Raw genomic sequence first — 27,645 nt, forward strand, 5'->3', positions numbered from 1 at the left:
TTAGTCTTTCCACTGTGAAGTGTTTTTCAGGTTTGAGAGCAAACATAAAGGGCAAGACAACACTATCTGCGGTTCTCCTTTTGCATTTCAACCTTGTAGCAAACACAAATTGCTTTTATCAAGTTCACGATATTCCATGTAAATTAAACATTTTGTTTGTTTTACTTTGTACAATAATAGTAAGCAGCAGCAGCAGAAGATATGCTTTAAACATGTAACACATACTGTTGTTACAAACAGAAAAAATTCAAACTAATTTCCTAGTAAAGTCAATCCTAAACTTACTGAACAAAACTTACTTCAGACTAGAAATTTAATCTGACAAAAAGAATGATAGAAGAACTCCTTTCTCCTACCCTGGCTCTGTCTCCAAGGCTGCTCAGCCTGATGTCCAGGACCCTGTGGGAGTTAGGCAACAGCAGGGGGCCAGCTGCACTGAGCTGCCTTCCACCCCAGAATGCAGTGCCACCAATGCAATTTCCCACCAGCCTTCTAGATGGCTTCGGCTGGGAGGAGGCAGCTTCTGAGCACTTGAATCGTATTAGAGACTTAAATGGCTATAGAAACCTAAGACCAAAACTCTGATTTTACTACCTCTTAATTACATTGGTCTTGCACAGTGACCTAGCCTTTCTGAGTACTGATTTCTTCGCTTAAATAGGAATAATATCTATATCACATGGCCATTTTAGAGATTACATAAAATAAATATTTATTTATAGTGGAGCTAAATCTAGTGGAGTCAAATGACGGAGAAGACACTCCAGACAAAAGGAGAAACAGGAGTGGGGGTATTATGGGGAAGGCATCGGTATGTAAGGAAACTTGACATCTTCAGAAAACATCAGTGAAAGGGACTCCTGGCAACTTCCAGATCTGACATTTGTGGTTTTGTCCATTTACAAATATATCCACAGGATCATGACATGAAGTATATCTTTCATTTTAATAAGGCACAAATTTGAATCATGAATAATGCAAAACTAGTGCTCTGACATCTAAAGAAGATAACTTCAGACATACTGGGGTGCCAGAGTGATTAATGATACTGAACAGGCCTAAAGAAAGGAGGTTTTCATATAAAGATGTATTTAACTTTGACACCTGAAGTAGAGATGTTTCCTAGAGAAAAAATCAAGAATGTGGGATAATAGCCCAGAAATAATATTGGGCTGTGTTCCTAGAGTTCAGAATTATTAGCATACAGGTGGTAGCTGAATCCACGGTATCAAACATATTCACTCAAGGACACTGAAGACAGCAAGACAAAAATTATGATCAGAACATTTCTCTTTTTTTAATTTTTTTTTGATGTTTATTTATCTTTGAAAGAGAGAGGTGTGTGTGAGCATGAGCAGTGGAGGGGCAGAGAGAAAGGGGAGAGGATCTAAAGTGACGAGGGAAGTATATGGATAAAGAATTAAAAACAAGGGTAAAAATAATGTGCTTTTAAATCAATGCTGTCATTACTGTTGGTTAGAACTAGGTAACTATTTCTAAGCAAATAAGGCAGTGCTAAGTTATAGAATTTTAATTACTATGATAAAACTTTGAACCTAATCCTTTAGGTCTCCGTGTTCACTAATCTTCTTTCTTTTTAAACACTGCAAAAAGGTAATCTATTTACAGAAGAGTGGTTTAAAGGCATTATGGTTGTCTTTACAAACAGATGTAAGAACAGGAATTGTCCACTTTTTAAAAACTCTGCATTTCAACCCTCCACTATTATTATAATGTACCAAACTGCTGTATCAAAGGCAGTCCTCCCTCCCCTTCCTTTCATCCTTCCCATCCCTCCCCAATTTGATTCTCTAAATAAATTTCCATAATTTCTTCATCATCCGTGGGAAGACATACCAGAATCTTTGGGAGTACAAACCCTTGAGGATGATTTTCTTGGAGTATATTTAACAGATTCACTGCTCTAAATAATGGCAAGGCACCATAGGTGTTCACAATGTATACTGTGATAAAAGTGACATTCAGGAAAATGATACTTACAGGCCTAATGGAAGCACTGGTAGGGTCAAAGACCAGGAGGCAATATATAATCCAAATACATGTATCTTATACTGAGGCAGACATAGGTTCAAATCCCAGCTCTAGCTACTTACTAGTTGTGTGACTGAGCAAATTATAATCTATCTATACCTTAATTTATTTACGGGGGAAATGGGGATAATGATAATATGTACCTTAAAGGGCTGTGCCGAGAATTAATGACATTAATAATATATATATAGACAATATTAAAATGAATGTAAGACCTTGGTCTGTCACTATTTATTATAACAATGATCATAATCATTATCATCTAGCAAATCATTTAAATAGCAATTAAAATCTGAATCACAAAGTTGAGTCATTCTTTAACTCTAGTTCTGACTGATTAAAAAAAAAAAAAAAGCCAAGTTAAAAAACCCCACGAAATTACAATTTTAAGAGGGCATATCATCTCAGGAGTTGTAAATATTACTAACAACAGGTCATTTTACAAATCAGTTCGATGAACGCTTCCTGACTGTGTACTATGAAAAACATGCTGTGCCACATGTAGCAGGAGATACAAAAATACCTTTTATAATTCAGAACAAAGGGCAACTTAGCATTGTACCTGACTAACTCGATTTACTTCCTCCTCTTCTTCTTCAGCTTCCTCTCCAAATGAAAGTAAACTAAAATTTCTTATCAAAAAAAAAAAAAAAGAAAGGAAAAAAGAAAATTAAGAAAAAATTAAACAAAACTTATTGTATTTTTCAAACCAATAGAATAGAATATACAAGAAGAAACACATTTTGACTATTCAGCAGTATCTAATATGACTTAGGATTCAGCAGAAATCTACTAAGGTCTGTATTTTCAGCATAATGTTAAGGCATTGGCTTCAGACCATAGATACTTCACATATTAGATGAAACTAATGACTAAAATCCATCCTGAGCACGACCATTAAGTATACTAAGTCAAGCATGACAGAAATAATTAAGCTTTTTTATATATATAAATATTGGTTAACAAAATGGAGATTTCTGAAAAACTAATAAATATATAGCCCCAAGAGCACTACAAATGGGAAGCAATTAATCTAGCATCTTCCAAAATAGGTCTTAAAATTTAAAAACTGATAAAAGTTATGCAAAACTGTCAAATAAAAAAAAATATAAGCAATAATCTTAACAAAAAAAGAGCCCATGGGGAAGAAGAAACTGTCTTCTCTGAGGCTTCAAATTAAAGACATCTCAAGGAAGATAAATAATAAGTTATTAAAACTCTCTCTCAAGTATTGGAAAAATAAAAGATTTGGCAACAAAGTGGAATTTTCTTTCAAAACCTAGATGCAATCAATGACTACCAAATCATCCCTAAGCTATTTGCTATGAATTAAAAACAAACAAAAAACAAAAACACATAGCTTTCAGGCTTGTTGCCAAGATAAATAATAGTGATGAAATACTGTATCTGAATATGGTGACAGTGACCTTTCACTCAGAGATAAACTAGTCAAAATAAATGAATCAAAAAATAGGAGAGCAAATGTATAGCTATATAAGAATTTATTTTGCCACAAGACATCAACTGCTTATTAAAGTGGCTCATATTTGACAGTTTATAAAAGTGACTTAACTTATATTTTAGGATGTCACAAAAAGAAACAAATATGTATTGAATACCCATACCACTGGGTGTTTTCAAATTCCTCTTCTTGTTTTATCTTCGTAACAACCAGGTGTTGTAATTATAATCTCCATTTTACAAGATGGGGAAACTGGGGCTCAGAAATATTAACACACTTTGCTTCTTATAAACTGAGGCAGGATTACACTTAGAACTGTCTGAATCTATCACTTAGGAATAAAATAAAATAACTAATATGGACGCTGGAAATCACTAAAAGATTAAGCTGAGATCTGACTCTGTGATATCTATTTTTATAAAATAGACAAAACTAATAATGTGAAAAATACTGTTGACAAAATACTGAAACTTATTTACTCCAACACAGGAGCGAAAAATTATGTAACCATGTAGTCATTATAAATCACTCATACTTTACTTTCCAAGTTCTTTATACTGAGCATATATTAATTGAAAAATTAGTAAAAAAACCCAAAAATTCTCAACTCATTTATATAAATAATTGCTATAGTGATCATAAATATTTATCTGTTTATTAATACAGATTTCATATAGACAGCTGACACAATACTTCTTCAGATTAAGTTCAAGTTATATACAGTTTTTAAATATAAGAAGTGAATTTTTAGGAAAAACCGCATAATTCAGATATCTTCCTGGCCCACACTGGCCTCCCCCTTCACTAGTAGACAGTTGTTACAAAAGGAAATAAAATGAATTAAATGAATTCTTCAGCTTTTCAATCTGAAGAAAAATGTTTCTATTATGATTACTTTGTGCCTTTGGGCTTCAATTTCTTTACTTCCTCCTCTGGTTTCTCTTTTTTTGGCTTTTTTATTTCTCTGGGAATGATGTCATCAAAAGGATTAAACAAAACCTATGAAAAAATATTTTGAAAACATTATTCCATTTTTTAAAACTTCACAAAAAATTAAGACTAATATTTAATTATGTTGACATTAGCATTTATATTTTTTGCTCACATAACTATTATAAGTCTAATATATATACTACATAAAGTGCTTCCACTTACATGGTCTCATTGTATTCTTTCAATAATCTTACGTGCAATTAAGTAGAGTGTATTTTATCCTTATTTTATAAAGAGGAAAAATATTCAAGAAACCTTAATATCTAGTAAGGAAGACAAACTCAAGGGTTTTGACCCCAAATCAAATGCTCTTAAGGACCTTGCTTCCTCAATGAAGGATCACTCTTAAATTACTTAGGAAGTTACTTCATTCAGCTAAATAAGTCTAATTCCTCTAACTTTCCACTGTAAATCAAGCTTTTCATGCATTGGATTATCAGCTAAAGTCTCATCCTTGAAGTCAAACCTTCAATTAAAAAAAAAAAAATTCTTAATCAGAAATTGCACCTAAATTACACAGACAAAATCTGAGTTGTACTATTGATTTAGTATAAAGCCTCCATCCATTAGTTTAAAATACTAATAATCAGTTTCTTTTAAATGATCAATTAAGCACTGTATCTTAGAAATCATGCTCCTACCTCACAACTTCTTATTTTATGTGGATTGCGTGGTCTTTCTTCCTCATCAACGTCTACTTCTGTTAGCCGTAGCATGTTATATACTGTATCCCCTGTAACCTATCAGATAAGAAAACTGCAAACTATTATAATTATTCTTTGAATTTTTCTTAACGTTTATTTATTTTTGAGAGACAGAGAGGACAGAGCGTGAGTGGGGGAGGGGCAGAGAGAAAGGGAGACACAGAACCCGAGCAAGCTCCAGGCTTTGAGCTGTCAGCACAGACCCCAACGTGGGGCTGGATCCCACGTACCGCGAGATCATGACCTGAGCCAAAGTTGGACCTTAACCAACTGAGCCACCCAGGCGCCCCTATATTCATCTTTGAAATAAAGGAAGACTTCTGAAAATATTTTTTTCAATAACTAAAAGGAAATTTCATATTTTTATATAGGAGCATATGTAGTGATAATGCAAATAAAGCAATTTCATCTTAATCTTAAGGGGGAAAAGGAGAAATGGAGTTCAATCCCTTGATAACATTTTTATGAAATTTCCAATATATATATATAATATCAGTTTTCATTAAAAATAAAAATATAATGCCAGGTAGCCTACTGAATGACAACTTTTCATTAAAAAAAATAATAAATTTAGATTTTAGAATTGGGCAGAACAAGCAAATAAGAACACGTGGAAGTGCTTTATAGATATTATCTTGTTTAATCCTCATAAACATCCTAAATACAGGTCCTTATACTCCTTATCTAGAGAAGAACATTGAGATTCAAAGAAGTTACACAGCGACAGTGTTGGCCTTTCTGAATTCTCATCACTAAGCTATACTTTGTCTCCAGTGCGAAAGGTATATAATAGCAATTGTAAAAAGTGGTTCACAATGACAACCTAAATCTCATTTTATTATATGCTGTTACTTTTTTTTTTTAATAACAGGAAGGAAAATCGTTGAACATCAGATAACCTGTGCTGGAGTGGTTCAAATGTGCCAATGCTTATTTCTTAACCTACGTTGTTAAGTTTTAAGCAACAATATTGTACTACGTGTTTTCAGCATGAGTCCTTACATTCAACATTTCTCAGGAGTTTTAAAGCAGTACCAGTTTTCCAGTTGTGCTCAGTTTGTTTTTTCCTCTTCATCATCAGAAAACCCAGTTTCATCTAGGCTGTGGGGAAACCATTCCTACTGAACCAGCAGAGGGAGCTGATACACTAGGGATATGTAACATGCCTAAGACTTAACACATGTGGGAATGTGGGAATTAGAAGAGAAAGTGAGAAAACAAAACGGTCAGAATCCTCCTTTAAACAAAACGGTTCAAAATTCTACGGAAGTGATATTCCCTCATATGATGCTAAACGTGAGCAGGATTAAATAGCTCCTATTCAAAGTAGTATTTCAGGTAAAAAGTTTTAATGTTAACACAATTTCCACTTTAAACTTTAAGGAAAACTTAAAACTACTAAATCTTGTTACCTAGATAATGCCTAGGTTTCTAAGAATGTAGAAATAATATTAGCTAAGTGATGCAGTAGCTAATACCATCGGTATGTTTTAGAAAAAGGAAAATTTTAAAGTTATAATCAATGACTTATTTGAAACATACACACATAAAGTTCAGATGGTCCTTCATAGTTCACTGTAAAAGGGATATATTCCACCATTTTTAGAAATAATAAAAAAATAACCCAGGGAATATTTTTATGAGGGCAACTCCTAGATAAGTTGGCCATATGTATCATAGAAGCTGAAGATAACTGGACACAAACCTTTCCAAAAATGGTGTGCTTATTGTTAAGTTCATCTGCTCGACCCAGTGTAAAGAAGAATTGGCTGCCATTATCGTGAGGACCAGCATTTGCCATGGCAACCAGCCCTCTCCGATTAAAACGTAACCGTGAGTGGAATTCATCCTGAAGCATTAAAAAAAAAAAAAAAAAAAAAAAAAGTTTAGTGAATGATCTCAGTTATAAGGACCTTCATAGTCAGTAAACAAGGTTCTATACAACTTCTAATCAAAAATGCTACAGTTTTATCTAACTGATATTCTTTTTTTTTTTTTTTAAATGTTTATTTTTGAGAGAGAGAGTGAGACAGAGTGTGAGTGGGGGAGGGCCAGAGAGAGGGAGACATAGAATCGGAAGCAGGCTCCAGGCTCTGAGCTGTCAGCACAGAGCCCAACGTGGGGCTCGAACTCATGGACAGTGAGATCATGACCTGAGCTGAAGTCGGACGCCCAACCGACTGAGCCACCCAGGCGCCCCAAACTGATTTTCAAGTATAAACAAATCCAGTATTTATTCCCTCGATGCTATTAAACTTGACTTCACTAGCCTGGAAGTTATCTTCTAAATATACACAACCACAAATTTAGCCTATTTTATGGGAAAGCTGCCCATATTTACACAGAAGAAGACATTCAAAGGGTAAGTGATTTCAAACTCATTCCCCTATTCTTCACATCCCTCAAAGTAATCTAACTTTTTAGAACCTTCTATTTTTTTCTCCAAAAAAACCTACCTTTGAATCACGGCAGAGTCTTCAACTACTGCCCTTCCCCACTCTGTTGTAAAGGTCATGAAAAAATTGCTTTCTTCTTGGTTTTTAGTTCAAGGAAACTACTATAAATTGTTTTACTCTGTTTTTTACAGGTCTTTGTTAAATCTTTTCTGAACAAGCACTGGTCCCATTTGCCAGTTTTCCAAAGAGCAAGAGCAAGCCTTTCTAAGGTGAATTTCTTGCTACGGGAGGGCTCCATAACCTACATTAGTCTCTCTGTTAACAGAATTTCATTCCAGGCCTGATGCTAGACTCATTTATAATATAGCCATGTTATGTAATCAGTGCTTTTCAGAAAGAAAGTTATTTTTCCTTAATAAATAATTGTCAAAGATTTGAACTCAAAGAGTCCTAACTCTGTATACCCCGTGAAAAATGACCTAACTGAAAAACTTAACAAGGTAACCATATTACCTGGACATAATAGGCAAAAATCTCAATTTAAAAGGAAATTGTCAAAAAGAGCTATTCTGTTACACTGAATAACAGAATAAAGGAATGCTTCCTACTAGATGGAAGCTCCAAAATCCGGAGACATCTCAATTTGGTAAAATACAAAATAGTTTTGGGCGCCTGGGTGGCGCAGTCGGTTGAGCGTCCGACTTCAGCCAGGTCACGATCTCGCGGTCCGTGAGTTCGAGCCCCGCGTCAGGCTCTGGGCTGATGGCTCGGAGCCTGGAGCCTGTTTCCGATTCTGTGTCTCCCTCTCTCTCTGCCCCTCCCCCGTTCATGCTCTGTCTCTCTCTGTCCCAAAAACAAAAAAAAAAAAAAAAAAAAAAAAAAAAAAACCATTGAAAAAAAATACAAAATAGTTTTATAGTGACATTTGAGACTTTTTTATTATAACCATTCCTCATTTTCTAAGGCCATTATCATCTGGAAATTAAAGCAAACAGTTCAAGTGTTGTTCTCAAGAATCACACAGTGACCCAGTAAAAAATTAAAAGAAACTCCAGACCCTCTATCTCATTAGTAAAAACATGATGTCTTCAAAAATTCTCTTACTTTAAGAACTAATGATGTTTACTCATTCAAAGAACATGATATTAGCACCATCAGATAAAAAAAACAACATTTAGTGTTTACTTGAACCCTCTGTGATTTTAATACCTTAACTAGGACATTAACTCTTTTTTTCTTTTTAGTTCTGTGTTGGCAGTTAAATCACTCACCTATTCTTTTTTTAATTTTTTTAAATGTTTATTCATTTCTGATAGAGAGAGAGAGAGAGAGAGAGAGAGCGAGCGCACGCACAAGCAAGGGAGGGGCAGAGAGAGAGATGGAGACACGGAATCTGAAGCAGGCTCCAGGGTCTGAGCTGTCAGCACAGAGCCTGCCTGCTGCGGGGCTCAGAACTCACAAGCTGAGCCGTAAGATCATGACCTGAGCCAAAGTCAGATGCTTAACAGACTGAGCCACCCAGGTGCCCCATCACTGACCTATTTTTGATTAATACACTTTTTTCTAACACTTTTTATGTTAATTCTTTCTTCTGTCCCTTTGTGATTTCCTGTTGTGTAATGCATTTTCTACTACAGGGGTCTACTGTGCACAATTAAGAATGAATTCTGCATTGGACCAAATTGTGTCTCCCCAGAATTCATACAGTTGAAGCTGTAACCCCCAGTGTGACTCTATTAGAGACAGGGCCTATGAAGAGATAATAAAGGATAAATGATGTCATAAGTGTGAAGCCCTAATCCAATAGCGGTGATGTCCTTATAAAAAGAGGGAGACACCAGAGCTCACTCTCTTTACCATGTAAAGACACATTGAGCAGGCAGCCGTTGACAAGCCAGGAAGAGAACCTTCCCCAGAAATCGAATGCCAGCAAGCTGATCTGTACTTCCTAGCCTCCAGAACTGTGACAAATTCCTGTTGTTTAAGTCACCCTGTCAGTGGTATTTTGTTGTAAAAGTCCAAGCAGATTAATATAAATTCCATACAGTATTAAATAAAATATTTTAAAATAAAATGGCATATGAAATGTTCTAAAACCTTTTTACAGAGTTGTAGATATCAGATACAGTCAGCTATCAAGAATTATGTTATGTAGTCTTTTTTTCTGACTCACATTTCCGTCACTACCACCATTAGCTCTACCTGAATTCAATCTAGCAAAAAATTAGCAATAAGACAACTCTGAAAGAATGCTTGATAGGGTAAGTGCTGCTCTTATCCCTTATAATCCCAAACGTGATAAATACCAGATTTTGTGCAGTAATGTGAAATGTAGTTTTTTCACCAGGGGCACAGTGATTTTCACTTAAGGAATCCAAATTGATTTGCAAATAAATAACAATAAAAATTCAGTCTCACCTTGAATGGGGCTCCATAGATAGACTCTCCACCAGTTCCTGTGCCAGTAGGATCTCCCCCTTGGACTATGAAACCAGGTACAACTCTATGAAAAATGGTGTTGTCATAATATGCTGAAAGAAATTTAAAATAATTTAGCAAAGTCTAAAGTGAAGTATATAGCTATCAGAGTTAATATAATTAGAGTCACAAGATTCCCCCCCCCCCCACCCCAGAATGCTAAATAGGCTCCTAAACCCAAACCTTTTCTTCCCTACTTATTATGAAATGCCTACTCAAAACAGCACAATTTTGGGGCGCCTGGGTGGCGCAGTCGGTTAAGCGTCCGACTTCAGCCAGGTCACGATCTCGCGGTCTGTGAGTTCGAGCCCCGCGTCAGGCTCTGGGCTGATGGCTCGGAGCCTGGAGCCTGTTTCCGATTCTGTGTCTCCCTCTCTCTCTGCCCCTCCCCCGTTCATGCTCTGTCTCTCTCTGTCCCAAAAATAAAAAAAAAATAAAAAATAAAAAAACAGCACAATTTCTACAAAAAAGCATGACTGTTGTTATGTTGTACTTATTTCCAGGAGTCTCTCAAATTGCATTACAGTTTATACATAAATGTATTATTTGGAAGCTATTAATATACAAGAGAGATCACATATGATCTCCTAATAGTATTTATTATCGGGAACCTAAAATCACGAGGGAGACTTCACCAAGGAAAAGAAGTTGCATGTGGGAGAAGCATGGCATCTCAGTGAGGTAAATCATGAGCAAAGAAGTTGTTGAGAGCAAAATGGCAAAAATTAGGGTTTGACTGAGTCAGGGAGTTTATATTAAGAAGTAGCAACAATGGACAATATGAATAAGAAAAGATTCTCAATATCATAAGTCATTAGGGAAATGCTAATCAAAACCACAATGAATACCACATCACACCCACTAGGATGGCTATCATCCAAAGGAAAGGAAAATAGCAAGTGTTAGTGAGGAGGTGGTGAAACTGGAGCCTTGTACATTGCGTGTTGGGTTGTAAAATGACACAGGCACTGTGGAAAAGTTTGATGGCTCTACAAAATTTAAACACAGAATTTTCCATCAATCTTACTTCTATGAATATATCCACCCCTCAAACTGAAAACAGGTACTAAACAAATACTTGTATATGAATGTTCACAGCAGTGCCGTTCGCAACTACAAAAGGAAGAAACAATCCAGATGTCCATCAATGAGTGAATGAATAAACAAGATGAGGTATTTACATACAGTGGAAGATTACTCAAAGAAGGGAATGAAATACTGATATGCACTACAACATAGATGAAGCTCAAAACTATGCTATGTGAAAGAAGCCACACACAAAAAGTCATATATTATATGATTCCATTTATATGAAACATCCAGAATAGGTAAATCCATAGAGATGGAAAACAGATTGGTGGTTGTCAGGGGAGGAGAGAGGGGAGAAGTGGAAGTGATTGCTTAATGAGTAGTTTTCTTTTGGGATAATAAAACTGTTTTGGAACTAGACAGAGGTGCTGGTTGTGTAACATAGCAAATATACTAAATATCATTGAATTGTCTTTGAAATGATTACTTTCATGTTATGTACATTTCACCTCTTTTATAAAAGATCCCTGAATGAAAGGAAAAAAAAATTATTTTTATTTCACCCCAACTAGTTTTGAACTTATATGAACTAATCAGGTGAGTACAAGAGGAAAATTTATGTAGAATATAGGTGTAGCCCTGAAGTAAGTGCTGGATAAACAGACTCTATTATTGTTGTAAAATCAAACAAAACCCAACTAGCAACAGACTAGACTGAGGTGGAGTCAATTACTGAGTGTAGGCCTAGCTCAGTCACACGCTGAGGCTCGCAAAGAGAATGATGGGAAAAGCAGAATTTCCTGAAAGCTTCGCTGAGCCTGCAGAACTGCCTGACATCAGTTTTCTTGTCGTTGTACAGGATTATGAATATCTTTATTATGTAAATAACATTGAAAGGAGTCTTTTCCTACTTGCACCTGAACACAGCCTAAGTCATATAATGACAAATACAAATCAAGTGCCTACCGTGGGCCAGGCACTGTACTGAAAAATTACTGATAGAATTCATGAGGTACCTATTACATAGATACTCAGTGACACTTCATGAGTCAAAACAAGAATGTGGTTTATCATAATTCATGAAGTACTATGATATAGTGGCTTGCAGGCACCCTCATAATTATTTACATTTGCAAGATATAACTGGATATAAAATCCATATTTTAAAAAATCTAATATGTAATCTAACAACTGTATCCACTATAGAGGATAGATAGGAAGAAGTAGACAGGAGAAACAACTGATTTTTTCAAACCCTTCTCCCAGTGAAGTTGTTGGGCTGTGTGCGCAAGAGGTCTCCAGTGCAAACAAGTGCTCCTTGGTTACAAATAGAAACTAAAAACTAAGAGGTCTAAAAGTATCTCTCCTATACCCTTAAGTAACCATTTATTCAGGTTAACTCTGTAAGCAGCATGCAGGAGGAGTTCTGAGTCTTGGCTTTTGCTAGCTGAGAAGCCTTAAACTCCATTTATTTTTTCCCCTCTTTTAATTTTTTTATATTTATTTCGAGAGAAACAGAAATAATGCGAGTGGGGAAGGGGCAGGGAGAAGGAGAAAGAATCCCAAAGAGCCTCCGCACAGCTAGCGCAAAGCCCAACTCTAGGATCAAACTCACAGAATTGTGAGATTACGACCTGAGCCTAAACCAACACCGACAGTAGCATGCTTAACTGACTGAGAGCCACACAGATGCCCCTCTTTTTTTCCCTCTGTTTAAATCACTGGGATACAATTGACATTTAACGTCACATTGGTTTCAGGTGGACAACATAAGGATTTACTATTTGCATATATTGTGAAATAATCACCATAATAAGTCTAGTTAACATCCATCACCTCACATAGTAACAAATTCCTTTTTCTTGCAATGAGAACTTTTAAGATCTACTTTCTCGGCAACTTCCAAATATGCAATACAGCATTATTAACTATCATCCACATGCTGTACACATAATTTTCTCATTATCAAATTAATATTATAAATTAATTCACTGTGTTCTGAAGACTAAATAAGATAATGTGGAGGCAATCTATAAACTTTCAAGTTCAACACAAATGTGAGGTCAAACTTTAATATTTTCGTTTAAATTCTATTTCGTTTAAATATGCAACATGCCCCAGTCTACATCAGAAAATGATAATAATCCTTTAGGTCCATTATATGCAACCAATCAACTTTTTTTTTATCAGATCTGCTTTTTCAAAAGATCAAATTCCCAGTATAGAGAATGGACTAGAAGGAAGTGACAAGGCTGGAGGGACAGGGAGCAACTATTGTCCCAAGAGTAAACCATGACTGTGACTTCTACTGAGACGCACATACTTAAGAATTCTCTAGAATAAGACTCAGAAATCTATTAGATGTGAGGGAAGGGGGATATGAAAGAGATCTTTATTATTTGTGCTTTCCAATTTTAAAATAACCCATCTTACTCCTTTTTCCTATTAAATCTTTTAGTAATATTGGCTTTATACTTTAAGCTTTTCCTTTTTATATTCCTAATTATATTCCTGTTGGATGAATGAAATTATAATACCATATATACTGAGTAGGAATTTTCTATAATTACTCTACACCATAATTTTATAATCTACCATGGCTAAAATTTCAAAATTCTACAAAATTTCCATATCCATCATTTCTATTTCCATGTAACTTATTCATATCACTGCTGACAATGCATTTATGGTTGTCTTTATAGTTTACTATGTACTATAATAGATTTTGTGGCATGCAGTAATGTTTATTTGACTTTCTTCTTAAATGTTTTTATGTATCATTTCCATAAGTATTGTGAAGAAAGTGATTTTCTCAGTTCATTATGTCTGGTAATATCTTCCTAAATTTTCTCCACTATTGAAGAAAGACATTTTCATGTATCTTAAATATGAAATAAAGTTCCTATTTGGCCTCTGTGGTTCCGGTATTTGCCATTATAGTTTTTATTTCTGGCTGTACAATGTATGGGTATCATGGTACACTTTATCTAATTATATTTCTGCCGAGTACCATATAGAAATTTACATTTGCACTTTTAAGTGATTTATGTGTATTTTTCTAGAATCTGGTGTTTGTGTTTAATTTTATAAACATTATCATTAATAACTTTTTATTTATAACTCCTTTTGTTGCCTGTCTGCCCTGTTTATTTTGGCCTCTTTGGATTTTTTGAAACAAATATTTTAGTTTTATAAAGATATTTCTTTTAACCTCTTAATTTATACTTATGTTGGTCACTTCTAAAGAATAGGAGGTAGGGGATAAAGATGACTGATAAAGAATAGACCTTTTTTTAACTTTTTTTAAATTATTATTTTAGAGAGAGAGAGAAAGAGAGAAAGCACAAGTGGAGAAGAAAGGCCGAAGGAAAGAGAAGAATCTCAAGCAAGCTCTGCTTGGAGCCTGGAACCCAATGTGGGGCTCAATCCATGACCCTGGGATCATGACCCAAACTGAAATCAAGAGTCAGATGCTTAACCAACGGAGCCACTCAAACACCTCAAGAATAGATCTTAAAGAGTAAATCTGAGGTAAAATAGAAATAAAGAAATTAATAGTTACATAAAGCATAAAAAATTTGATTTTCTTAACTACTTCTCTTTCTGCTTCCCACTTTGTTTTGCCAACCTAAAATTTTACTCCTTTCTCATACTTCAGAGGAACCAACAAAACTATCAAAAGCAACAAGCTTCCCTTTCCTTCTTTTTTAACCTATTTTTTAAAAATTTCACTCACCTTTAAATATTCACCTAACTATTCCACAAAACCTGAAATCCAAGAGTAAGACTGTGTAATTCTAGATCTTTCATTTCTATAAAAACTAAAGACATCCCCCAGACACCAGAATGACAAATTCTGTATGTGGAGTCTAAAAAAGTTAAACTCATAGAACTGGAGAGTAAAATGGTGGTTGCCAGGTGCTGGCAGGTGGGAGAAATCGGGATATGTTGGTCAAAAGGTATAAATTTTCAAATATAAAACGAATAACTTCTGGGGATTCAATGTACAACATGGTGAGTATAGTTAATAATACTGTATTGTATACTTGCAATTTGCTAAGAAAAAAGATCTCAAGTGTTCTCACTACACACACACACACACACACACACTCATAACTGTGAGGTGATGGATATGTTACTTAACTTGATTGTGATAATCATTTCAGTGTATATGTATAGTACACACTTGTACACCTTTTAAAAAATCATGTACAACCTAAATATATACAATTTTTATTTGTCTATAATACCTCAATAAAGCTGGGGGAAAAAAAGACTAAGAACTTCCGCTATGAACAGCATTTTAGTTGGGAGCCATATCTGGCTCCACCTTCCTAGTTTTTACTTATTTCTTTTTTAATTCTGGAAATCATCCCTTTTTGAAAAAAATACTGATAGGAATGTTAAAAGATCTTGACATATCATGACTTGTTTAAGTAACAGAATTAGTGAATTAAATGAGGTTCTCCAAATTATATTTTAAAAACTTGACTTTATTTGGGAGTATCTTCATTTCAGTTAGCCTTCTCAGGCTTCTTGTTAGCATTTGCAGTAATAATTCTCTCTCTCACCTGTTCAATTAAGAGAATTGCTGTAGTTATTTTTCTTATGATGTTTCTATTCTCTTTCTCCACGTATTCTTCTATAGAGGGGAATAATTTTTGTTGTTCCAATTAAGTTTCATCATGACCTAACTTAAGAACTTTATTTCTTCTTCATTGTCAAATTATATCCAGATGTTTTCTGTTTCTTCCATTCACCTGGTCATGGATTGTTAATTATCATTCATTCTTTCTAATGTTTTTGTACTTCCAGTCTTCCCCTGTAAAATTTGAGCTTTTGAGTCTTCAAAACTTCTTTCCAGAAACAAGTCTGACTTTTCTGTGTCTACTGTGTTTCTCGACTGTTGATAGTAATTTGAGGCTTCTCTGACTGTACTACCTGTCTGACTCAATTTCCTTCCTGCCTGCCATAGCAATTATTAATAATGGTCTTCACAGATGTCCTTCTCTTTTTCTTTTTTTTTGGGGGGGGGAGGCTCTGGGTATTTTTATACCTTAAATCTTCCCCTGATAATTATCTATTTGTGTAATTATTATCTATTTGGAAAGCTCTAGCTGTACCCTTCTACTGGTTATATTGAATTATCTTTCACACCCTGCCTTTGACTCAAAATGCTGTTTTCTGATACCTAATTAACCTTGTCTGTCTCTACAAATCAGGTATAACTTAGAAAGACAATGATTTGCCATCACAGGAGATATATGAAACCATATGCAAAGTATTGTCAAAGCCAACAAGTTGCAAAAATGTTTAGAATGTTTAGTTCTATAAGGGAATATTCTGAAGGAGAAAACACTCAAGTGGATATAATTCTGCAAAGTTTACTGAAAGAAAAATAGTCAAATTGTGACTCAGTCTAAAAACAGACTAGAGACATCTATAATGACATCACTGAATCCTGGATGGAAGGCTTCGTGGAGAAAGCAGAATTTTGGACAGAGATTAAAAAGTGGGTAGACTTGTAAACAGTAAGGAAGGAAAGAAAAAGTATTCCAAAAAGAAGACTGAGGACATGAAGGAGGTATGTGGATATGTGTGAAAGCGGAAACAAGAAGGAACTGCTCAGGAAATAAAATAATAGTCAACTGAAACCATATAGTTATTTAGTGCAATGAAACCAAGTTGAAAAGCTAGGAAGCTAAGCTGTCTGAGGATTCAAATACCAGATGAATAAATAAAAGGGTAAAGAGATTAGATAGAAAGACCAGGTAAAAGACAATCATAATCATGCAGGTGAAAGTCAAGGCAGTGTGGTTTAGCTATAGCTGACAGAGGAAGATTGGAGTAGAAAAGTCCACTAGTCATTTTGACATGTAAATTACAGCTAAGACAAGAGGAAATGGCTGGAATTCTAAATCTGACAGTCATTTGGAGAGAAGTAACAACTGAAGAGTAAAGACAGTGGAGAACTAGGGGCAATCATAGGGAGTACTCTTATTTAGAGGATGAAAGAAAGAAGTACAGAACAGGCAAGAAGATCAAAAAGGATCAAAGTTTTATTTGGTGAGATAAATTTCTCTGCTAAAGATATAAAGATTTATTTGAAAGACAATCTTTATCTCCTCTATCCATTTCCTGACACAACAGCTCAACACCGTATCATTCATACCCACTCCTATCACTCATTACCACTATTTAACAGCAGACTTCAATGTTGTGGAAAGATACACTTTTACCTTCCAAACAAAGCTGAATGAAATTTCTGCAAGCTTTGGGAGCTTCTTTTGACCACAACTCTATGTCAATATCTCCAGCTGTAGTTTTCAATAAAACCTATGGAAAGAATATAACATCATTATATTAAATTATCATTTTGGTTTAATAATCAGTTGAATTGCTGCTTAAAATGAAGCATGCATCATTGAATTTCAATTTTAAAGTTAAAATTTTAAAAACTTGCTGGGCTTTTCTTGTTATACTAAAAAAATTATAACAGGGATATCACAGTCTTTTCAACAAGTGGTACTGAAAAAACTGGACAGCTACATGCAAAAGAATGACACTGAACCACTTTTCTTATACCATACATAAAAATAAATTCAAAATGGATTAAAGACCTAAATGTGAGACTTGAAGCCATAAAACTCCTAGAAGAAAAGGCAGACAGTAATTTCTTTGACATGGGCATTAGCAACATTTTCCTAGATATGTCTCCTCAGGCAAGAGCAACAAAAGCAAAAATAAACTACTGGGATTATACCAAAATAAAAAGCTTCTGCACAGCAAAGGTAACAATCAGCAAAATGAAAAGACAACCTAATGAATGTGAGAAGATATTTGCAAATGATATATATGATAAAGGGTTAATATAAAAAATATAAAGAACTTATACAACTCAATACCAAAAAAAAAAACCCCAAATAACACGATTAAAAATGGGTAGAGGACCTGAATAAACATTTTTTCCAAAGAAGACATATAGATGGCTAACAGACACATAAAATGATGCTCAACATCATTACCAATGCAAATAATCAATGAAATGCAAATCAAAACCACAATGACGGGGCGCCTGGGTGGCGCAGTCGGTTAAGCGTCCGACTTCAGCCAGGTCACGATCTCGCGGTCCGTGAGTTCGAGCGCCGCGTCAGGCTCTGGGCTGATGGCTCGGAGCCTGGAGCCTGTTTCCGATTCTGTGTCTCCCTCTCTCTCTGCCCCTCCCCCGTTCATGCTCTGTCTCTCTCTGTCCCAAAAATAAATAAAAAATGTTGAAAAAAAAAAAAAAAAAAAAAAAAAAAACCACAATGAGATATCACCTTAGACATGTCATAATAGCTAGAATCAGAAAGACAAGAAATAACAAATGTTGTCAAGGATGTGGAGGAAAAGGAATCCTCATGCACTGTTGATGGGAATGCAAACTGGTGCAGCCACTGTGGAAAGCAGTACAGAGGTTACTTAAAAAATTAAAAATAGAATTACCATATAATTAACTCCACTACTGGGTATTTACCCTAAGAAAATAAAAACGCTAATTTGAAAAGATATATGCACCCCTGTGTTTATAGCAGCATTATTTACAATAGCCAAGATACAGATGCAACGCAAGTGTCCGTCCATAGATGAATGGATAAAGAAGTGGAATATATATAAATATACAGATATATAGATATAGATATAGATAGTATGTGTATATATACACATATGTGTATATATGTATATATATACACGCTGTATATACATATACATATATACATATATACACATATATATACATATCTACACACACACACATACACAATAGAATATTACTCAGCCATAAAAAGAATGAAATCTTGTCATTTGCAGCAACATGGATGGACAAAGATGTTAAAATAATACTAAGTGAAACAAGTCAGACAGAATAAGACAAATACCATGTTTTCACATGTATGTGGAATTTAAGAAACAAAGAAAAAAGACAAACTGCAGACTCTTAAAAACTAAGAACAAACTGGTGGTTGTCATAGGGGAGGTGGGGTTGAGACAGATAAAGGAGATTAAGAGTACATTTACTTTGATGACAGTGAAAATTGTACAGAATTATTGAATCCTTATACTGTTCACCTGTAACTAATATAACACTGTATGTTAACTATATTTCAGTAAAAATATTCATTCAGTACAAGTCATTATACATTTATATCTTTCCTTTTTTTTTTTAATGTTTGTTTACTTTTGAGAAAGAGAGAGGCAGAATGCGAGTTGGGGAGGGGCAGGGAGAGGGAAACACAGAATCCGAAGCAGGCTCCAGGCTCAGAGCTGTCAGCCCAGAACCCACGGGGCTCGAAGTCATGAACTACAAGATCATGACCTGAGCTGAAGTCAGACATTTAACTGACTGAGCCATCCAGGCACCCCTACATTTATATCTTCCAAAGAGCAATTTCAGAAATAATTTAAGATTTAAGAAAAAGCAGCATATGCCTTTATTAATCAGAAAACCTTATTCATTTAAAAATCAGTCATTTAAACTTGCTTTAATTAAGAAAGTTTCTTGCAGCTTTCCTTCCAATAAAATTGGTATAGCAAATTAAGAAACTAAAGAACAATGAATCTATGAAATTGTGACACTATAAGACAATTTTACAATTATCTTTTTATATACCAACACTCTACTTGCTCGTTCAAAATCATGCAATTCCTAATTTAAAACAAAACATTCCTAATCTAATTCTGGGTTGTATATGTTACTAAAATGGTATGTCTTAAAATCATCATCTACAGTACATGGAATCCGTTCAAAGTCTCCTTTCTAACAGCTCATGAAGGTAAGGCCTTCTAACTTGGCACGGCATGAAACTATGTGCAAAATAAATACTCTATCATGACAAACCAACCCAGCTGGTTTCTCAGTTTCTTGGAAGGTATATATTTGGGATGCAAACTGAGTTGGCTGAATAACTCCCTAGACTGTATCTATAACAGTGGGTAATACCTTCTGGTTTTCCATGAAAACTGGTGTCCATCCCAATCTTAAAAGTACAGTATATCTCAAAAGACAATATCCTGTCCTACCTATTATCCCCTTGTATACTTGAAATAAAATGCTACTGTTAAAGGGACGCTTGACATGTCTTCCCTTCCTTGCAACTCTAATACAGTGATCTCCAACTTTTTCAGAGTGTGCATCCCTATTAGCGAAGAGAAAAAGGGAAGTGGGAAGGGAGGTAAGGAACTGGAACACAGAGTTCCCAAATAAGTACGTTTAAATACATGTAGTACTATATTACTCTAGTACTGAAAGAGTCACAGAAGATAAACATTTCAAAGCATTACATAAAAACAGTATTTTAAAATATTTCTTAATTTATTCTTCTTTACCAGTGGTATAATGAAACTTAAAAAAAAAAAAAAACAGCTTTACTGACATATAATTCACGTACCAAACAATTCACCCTTTTAAAGCATTTGTTAGTATAATCCAGACTTTTGCCACCACCACAATCTAATTCCAGAACATTTCCTCGCCTGCAAAAGAAACCCTGTAACCCATTAGCAGTCACTCCCTATTTCTTCCTACTCATAGGCCCTGACAAACACTAATCTACTTTCTGTATCTATGAATGTGTCTATTGAATATTTCATAAAAATGGAATCATACAATGTGTGGCTTTTGGTATTTGGCTTCTTTCACTTAACATAATGTTGCTTTCAAATTGTAGACATCCATCTTCCTGTTCTACTCACTTCGTTTTAAATGTCTTGAAAATGACAATGGCTTTATATTCTTACTGATAAATATGCCAAGGCACAATATACACTTAAGACAAAGTTCATCATTAACAATAAGTAGAAATCCGTATTTCAAATAATTTTCATAATAATTTCTAATTTTTTACATACTTCCCATGTTGAGGCACCAGGTCTACCATTTTCTTGTGGTTTGCTTATGTTTACATTATTAATATTACTTTCAATATGAAATCTGTGAGGGCTGGTCTAGTTAATACAGATTAACAATGAAATGTAATCCGTTTAGCATGATATTAGGAAAAATTACATCATGACATATAAAAAGTGACTAAGTAAATGAATTTATATGTTCCTTTTTATATATAAAAGATTACATTTAGGGGCGCCTGGGTGGCTCAGTCAGTTAGGCGTCCAACTTTGGCTCAGGTCATGATCTCACGGTTTGTGGGTTTGAGACCCATGTCAGGCTCTATGCCGACAGCTCAGAGCCTGGAGCCTGCTTCAGATTCTCTGTCTCCCTCTCTCTCTGCTCCTCCCCTACTTATGCTGTCTCTCTCTGTCTCTCAAAAATAAAATGAAAACATTTAAAAAATATTTTTAAAAAGATTACATTTACACAAAGGAAACGATAAATGCAAGCAGAATAATGTAGCTTTTCTCTTTGCATCTCATGATGGTTTTGCACAATCCCTGAAGTGTGCACTCACTGGTTTAGAAGCCACTACTCTAGAGAATAAACTAATGCACACCATCCCTCCCTTTACAGGTTCTGGAGTCAGCTGCTCAAATTCCAGTACTGACTGACCCTTGCACTTACAAAGGGTAAGGAAGTTTTTTACTTTGGACATGCTATCTAACATATCTGTGACTCAACTTTATTATCTAAAATAGGGACAATAATATCATCATAGGTTTCTTGTGAGCACAAAATGATTTATTACACATAGACTGCTTAGAACATTACCTGACAAATAGTAAGTGTTCAAAAAATGGTAGCTACTATTGTTGTAATTATCCTTCTATAATATTTTTTGGCCACAGTCAACTTACACCCAGTAAAAAGAATGCATACACAGTTGGGCTACCTTGTTTACCAGAGTTTCTTACTCTTTCCACTGATAAGCTACTGAATTTATAAAGAAGGCACATGGCTCCTTCCTCCATACATTTCTTTTGGCCATCACTATTTTGTCAAGTATTGGTGCTCCCTTTCTTAAAGATTCAAAATAAGGCAATACTTTGATAATAAAATGTTTCTTTTTTTAAATTTTAATGTTTATTTGTTTATTTTTGAAAGAGAGAGACAGAGCACAAGTGGGAAAGGGGCAGAAAGAGAGGGAGACACGGAATCAGAAGCAGACTCCAGGCTCTGAGCTGTCACAGCACAGAGCCCAACGCAGGGCTCAAATTCATGAACCATGAGATCATGGAGCCACAATAAATGTTTATTCTTAAGAAACGTTTTATTGGGGCGCCTGGGTGGCTCAGTCGGCTAAGTGTCCAACTTCATTGTGGCTCAGGTCATGAGCCACAGGATCATGAGCTCCCAGTGCCACAGGATCAAGCCCTTAGTGGGGCTCTGTGCTGGGTGTGGGGATTAGGATTCTCTCTCTCCCTCTCCCTGCCCCTCCCCCACTCACTCATGCTCTCTCTCTTTCCCTCTCTCTCTCAAAAAAAGAGAATATTAATATGCAATTTAAATTAAGTGATCATAATACATAGAAATTTCATCTTGAGTGTATAAAGACATTTCTATCAAGTGGTACATTTCTGTGTGTCATCTTCAGAGGCCAGAATTACAACAAAACACAGCACAACTTATAAACAACCACTGATATGATAAGTCGATTACTTCCCAGGTTGATACTATGCTCTTTGAAGGGAGGAACTTTGTCCCATTTATTCTGAATATCTCTTAATCCTTTTAGTACCTAATGTAGCATTAGACAGCATAGGCACTAAACAAACATTCACTGAGAAAACATATTGTTGTATCTGTTTAAATTCCTTCCAGGCCCAAATTCTTGCCATGTGCTCTCTATGGTACAGAACTTTGAAGCTTCAATGTCCTCAACTGGCCTTATGTTAAAAAAAAAAAAAATCCCCAACTGTGTTTGAAGGAAACTTTGGCTATGCCTGATGTTCTCTGTAAGCCCAATTCTGTTTCAGAAGGATAGTTTGGTTTTTTTTTGTTTTTTTTGTTTTTTTTTTTAGTTTAGTTTGAGAGAAAGAAAGTAAGAGAGAATTCCAAGCAAGCTTCACACTCAGTACGGAGACTGACAAGGGGCTCAGTCTCACAACTGTGATATCATGACCTGAGCCAAAACCAAGAGTCAGACAATCAACTGAGCCACCCAAGTGGTCTCAGAAGGACAGTATTTATCAGTTTGCATGTACTTATTTACATGATTATTTGGTGAATGTACATTTCACTCAACTGACTCCATAATAGAGACAATGCTGGTTTTCCTTTCCCTTGTATTCCTAAAACCTAGCATAGAGGTTGGCATGTGCTAGTTGCTAGATAAATATTTGTTGAATGAAAGATCTCCTGTTCAGGCATGTATCTTTGTTAAAGGTTTTCCTCTTTATGACCATGTCAAATCTTCCTTCCAGAGTAAAACAACTAAATCTTCCCTTGATCAGCAGCAATATAACCTCAAAGTCACTGATGCTTAATACTTTAACTTAAGAGAAATAAAATATTAATCCATCCATTCATTGAATCAGTCAGTACATATTTGAACTCCTCCTACCATGTGTCAAGCACCATTCTAGATGTCAGTCCCTGCCATCATAGTGCTTGCATTCTATGGGGAGGAGAATGGGAGGTAGAGGACACAATAAACAATAACTAGTAAGTACACAGAAAAAACTGAAGAGGGAAAGGGCAGGGAATGTTGGAATGCAGGACATGAATGGAGTTTGTGATTTTATAGAGTAAACAGAAAAGTCCTCTCTGCCAAGGTGACATTTGAGCAGGCCAGAGTGTACTAAAGAAAGGAATAATAAGTGTGAAGGCCCAGACTAGCAGGATGGGCAATATTTTTATTCTCTACTAGTGTTTATTAACTGAGGGTGATATCACCCTCAAAAAACATCTGGAAATATGACGAGGTAGGTATTCTGAGTTTTCACAATGATGTGAGATACAGATGAGTAAGGAGAAGTTCACACAGCAAAGAATTAAAAGAATGTCCCATCTCAAAACACCCACTAAAATTCTTGGTGGGGATATCAATTAGAGCATTATTGTTTTTGTTTTCATATTGCCTTATTATATTACAAAATGTTGATCAACAAAGGATTGCATAAATTATGATATAGTCATGCAACAGAATCGTATCTGATGTAAATTTAGTTTATCCTAATTCAACTATGTGCTTTAAAGTTAAAAAAAAAATGTTTATTTATTTTTGAGACAGAGAGCGAGCACAAGCAGGATAGGAGCAGAGAGAGACAGACAGAATCTGAAGCAGGCTCCAGGCTCTGAATTGTCAGCACGGAGCCTGACATTGGGCTCAACTCAAGTACTGTGAGATCATGACCTGAGCCCAGTCAAAGGCTTAACCGACTGAGCAATACAGACGCTCCTCAACTAAGTACTTTCAGTCCCACTATTTTCTCCACTATGTTGGTCCATCGCATTTCATATGTGGTGAGACTAGCTCACAGTTTAAGAATCCCAGTGATACTTATTCCATTATTGACTCCTCTGCCTCATACTGCATATAAAAAGTCTTTGATGGGAACTGCCATACCTTGACCATTAAATCAATCAGGAAATCATTCTCCCATTCTAATGTGGAAACATTTCTCATTCTCTACTTTCATGCTTTAAGACCAGCTCAAAAGATACCTCCTCCACGAAGCTTTTCTCTCCTTCCTCAGTGGCTCATTTTTTAGTACTTACCGTAGCACTAGACTTCCTCTCTCCATAAGCATGCCTATTGGACTTATCAGAAGGTTTTTCTTTACCTGCTTACCTCCCAAACAAAACCATAAGCTCTTCTAGGGCAACAGCTAGACCTTACCCATCCATCTTTGTGTCCCCAGCACCTAGTACAGTGCCTGGTGACTACTAGGCATTCAATACATGATTGTAGAATGAATGGAGAAAGAGCGATTTACAAGTTAAGAAAAACAAAAATCACAATTTTAAATATACCTAGGTTTCTACCAAAGGCCCTAGAAAACGCCCTAGAATGTGTTAGGCTGAAGCAAGAAATGTGGCCAGACACTGGAGAAATCTCCATTTGAGGACTTTTCTCAAAGTATTTGCCGAGAGGTGTCAGTAGGTGGTTTTCGGTGCAATCCTGTCCAGAGGCAGGAGTAACGGACAAGACATTTTGTGATTTTTCCAACCCTAACGCCCCAAACTCCCTTAATGGGTGAGGTATCACTTTGGGGAGCTCAGGTACCGTAGATGAGGCTCTCACCTTCCCATTCGTGGGAGGCTCCTGGATGTAGATGTTGCTCATGCTGCTCAGTGCTCCGCTCCAAATTGGGAGTGAGAACGGAGAGCCGATCACTAAACCAGTCCACCTATCAGTGGCACGCTTCCTTCAATCGGGTGGTCGCAGAAAGCTCCAGTTTGTCAATGTCCCAAAATGAGCGGCACCAAGCACTACCTTTTCCCAAAACTAGTCCCTCACGGACGCCGCCATGTTGCTCCTGGGCCTGAGCACCGCTAATCCTGAGAAGGGGGGTTCCAATGGCCTCCAGGAAACGAAAAAAGATTATTAAGCACCTTCAGGTTAACTCAATTTGTGTTACGCTTTTACAAAAGGATATATAAATGTTGGTGTTGTTTACTTCAGTACATGTATGTTCAGGTTTCATTCATCTCCACCCCCGGGGCTGGCAGCAATGGTTCGGACCATGTGTGTTCTGTAATATGACTCCCCCGGAAACTGCATCATCGTTACTTGGTTCCGCTATCGCTAGAGGCCTTCCCCGACTGGCAGGGAAGTACGGCGGCGCCGGTCGGAGGAAGAGGCCGCCCTTGCCGTTTGTGGTCCTCGCTGCAGGCGGGAGGCGAGCGTACTCTCGAAAGCCTACGGCTCCTGCGACCCCTCTTACCAGCGCAATGGCAGTCCCAGGTGAAGACGGACGGCAGGGCCCCTGGGTCTAGGCGAGGAAAGGAGCGGGTAGGGTAGGTTGGGGTGCGCTGGGGGTAGGGAGTAGCGCCCATGGGGATTTAGGCGGAGGCGTTAAAATTAACAGGTTCGTTTGTTCTACACGAAAAAGTTTACACTCCAGAGATAATCTCTGAAGGGAAGAAGGAAGACAGAAACTATCTCCCCCGCCCCAGCCAGGCTCCGGCTGTGCTGGAAGGCTTACAGGGAAAGTGTGTGGTGGGGGGAGGTGGGGGAGGAGGGGCAGCAACTGTAGGCCTAGGAGGTAGCCGAGAAAAACTGACCTAACTTTGGGATAGCTCGAAAATAGAATTGAGGTGCAAGCACTTGACGGACCCCAGGAGCCAAGAGGCACTGTTTGTAGTGGAAGTCCCGGGGACCAAATTGGCGTCCGGGGTTCTCCTCTCCCTTCCTATTGTATGGAGTTCCTGTGTGGCCGTGGACCAGTCGCTCTCCCACTCTGGGCCTCATTTCGTGCATTTGGAAAAGAAGATTTATTCCTCGATGTCTGTGGGTTCTTCCAGCGCGCAGATTCTGTGTCCACTGACTACCGACGTAAAAACAGTGCACCCTGCGAAAGAAGTGCTTTAGAGGTTTCCCCGTCCACAACTACCCGCTTGCTTGGAAGTCCTGGTCGGGGAGGGCACCTCCTTACATCAGCTCTGCGACGGTGTGTTCGGAAGAACACTGGTTGTAGGAGGTATTTTGAGAATTATACCCCCACCCCACTCGCTCAAGCACACACGACTTGGAGGTTCACAGTGCACTTCAGGGTATGAAAGGCTCTGAGAAGTGCTGTGGTTCAGAACCCCCTAACTTTGTTTTCACCTGCCCTTCCCAGTGTTATCTGACGGCGTTTGTTCGGTGGCAGCCTTCCCTGAAGTGTATCTTACAGATAACTGTTATAGGAATATTGCACTTTTGTTACCACTGCAGTTTGGGGAGGAGAGGGGTTGTATGAGAGAGGAAAGATACACTCATTCATCCACACCACCGTGACTATTAGGGGCGTGCTAGGCAGTGTGCTAGGCATTGGGAATACAGTGGTGAACAGGACAGTGGCTCCTCACACAGAACTTAGAATTTAGCAGTGGAGAGGAAGTACCAGAAAGTCGGACAAATGCATGGCAGGGAAAATACAGAGCCTTCAGGAGCACGTTGTAAGGGCACCTACGGAGACTGAAGGGCTTCACAGAGGATGTGGCATTTAGGATGAGCCTTAAAGGATTCCAGGAGGGTTGGATTGATGGGAGGGGAAGTTGCAGCCAGAGGGATATGTAAATGAAAAGGAGATAATAGATGCTCCCAATAGATGGAACTCCTAATACAAATGGGAGAGAAGTGAGAAATTAACTGGAGAGTTAATGACAGTAGCTAATATTTACTGATGTATCAGATGTGTCAATAGCATTTACTATGTATCAAATGTGTCACACACTGTGTCAAGCCATTGTATTTTATCTCATTTAACATTCATGTCCACAGTGTGAGATAAGTATTAATATTTCCATTTTATAGATGAGGATACTGAGGGACAAAGAAATTAAGTGCCTTGCTTGTTCAGCAATATCTTGTAGGTAAGCAGTCTGACTCTTCTAGTCCCCATGCACTTACTCATCTTGCCATGTAGGATAATTTACAAGGTGGTTTCCAGC

The 27,645-nt window shown here is 36.8% G+C and overlaps 2 protein-coding genes across 4 annotated transcripts in view; one reads left to right on the top strand and one right to left on the bottom strand.

Annotated features, from left to right (window-relative positions):
* The window catches only part of CWC27 (CWC27 spliceosome associated cyclophilin), a 196,219-nt gene extending 170,678 nt beyond the window's left edge, over nt 1–25,541 (bottom strand). For 2 of the 3 annotated variants that reach the window (XR_009262164.1, XM_058731337.1), the window contains exons 1-7: nt 25,292–25,540; nt 17,354–17,450; nt 10,026–10,138; nt 6,917–7,060; nt 5,149–5,247; nt 4,410–4,513; nt 2,615–2,684 (exon numbers count right to left, since the gene is read on the bottom strand). Coding sequence is in view for 2 of the 3 variants with exons in the window: in XM_058731337.1 (XP_058587320.1) it covers nt 2,615–2,684; nt 4,410–4,513; nt 5,149–5,247; nt 6,917–7,060; nt 10,026–10,138; nt 17,354–17,450; nt 25,292–25,333 (669 nt within the window). In the remaining variant the exon portion in view is untranslated. Of the gene's footprint in view, nt 1–2,614; nt 2,685–4,409; nt 4,514–5,148; nt 5,248–6,916; nt 7,061–10,025; nt 10,139–17,353; nt 17,451–25,291 lie in introns of all 3 variants that reach the window. The other variant, XM_058731346.1, reaches the window with a different exon arrangement.
* A 197-nt stretch (nt 25,542–25,738) lies between these two features.
* The window catches only part of SREK1IP1 (SREK1 interacting protein 1), a 44,181-nt gene continuing 42,274 nt past the window's right edge, over nt 25,739–27,645 (top strand). Inside the window, exon 1 of the mRNA XM_058731369.1 lies at nt 25,739–25,954. Coding sequence (XP_058587352.1) covers nt 25,750–25,954 — 205 coding nt within the window. The 5' untranslated portion in view covers nt 25,739–25,749. The remainder of the gene's footprint in view (nt 25,955–27,645) is intronic.

Source organism: Neofelis nebulosa, chromosome 1, assembly GCF_028018385.1.
Source record: "Neofelis nebulosa isolate mNeoNeb1 chromosome 1, mNeoNeb1.pri, whole genome shotgun sequence".
Taxonomy (NCBI): Eukaryota; Metazoa; Chordata; class Mammalia; order Carnivora; family Felidae; genus Neofelis; species Neofelis nebulosa.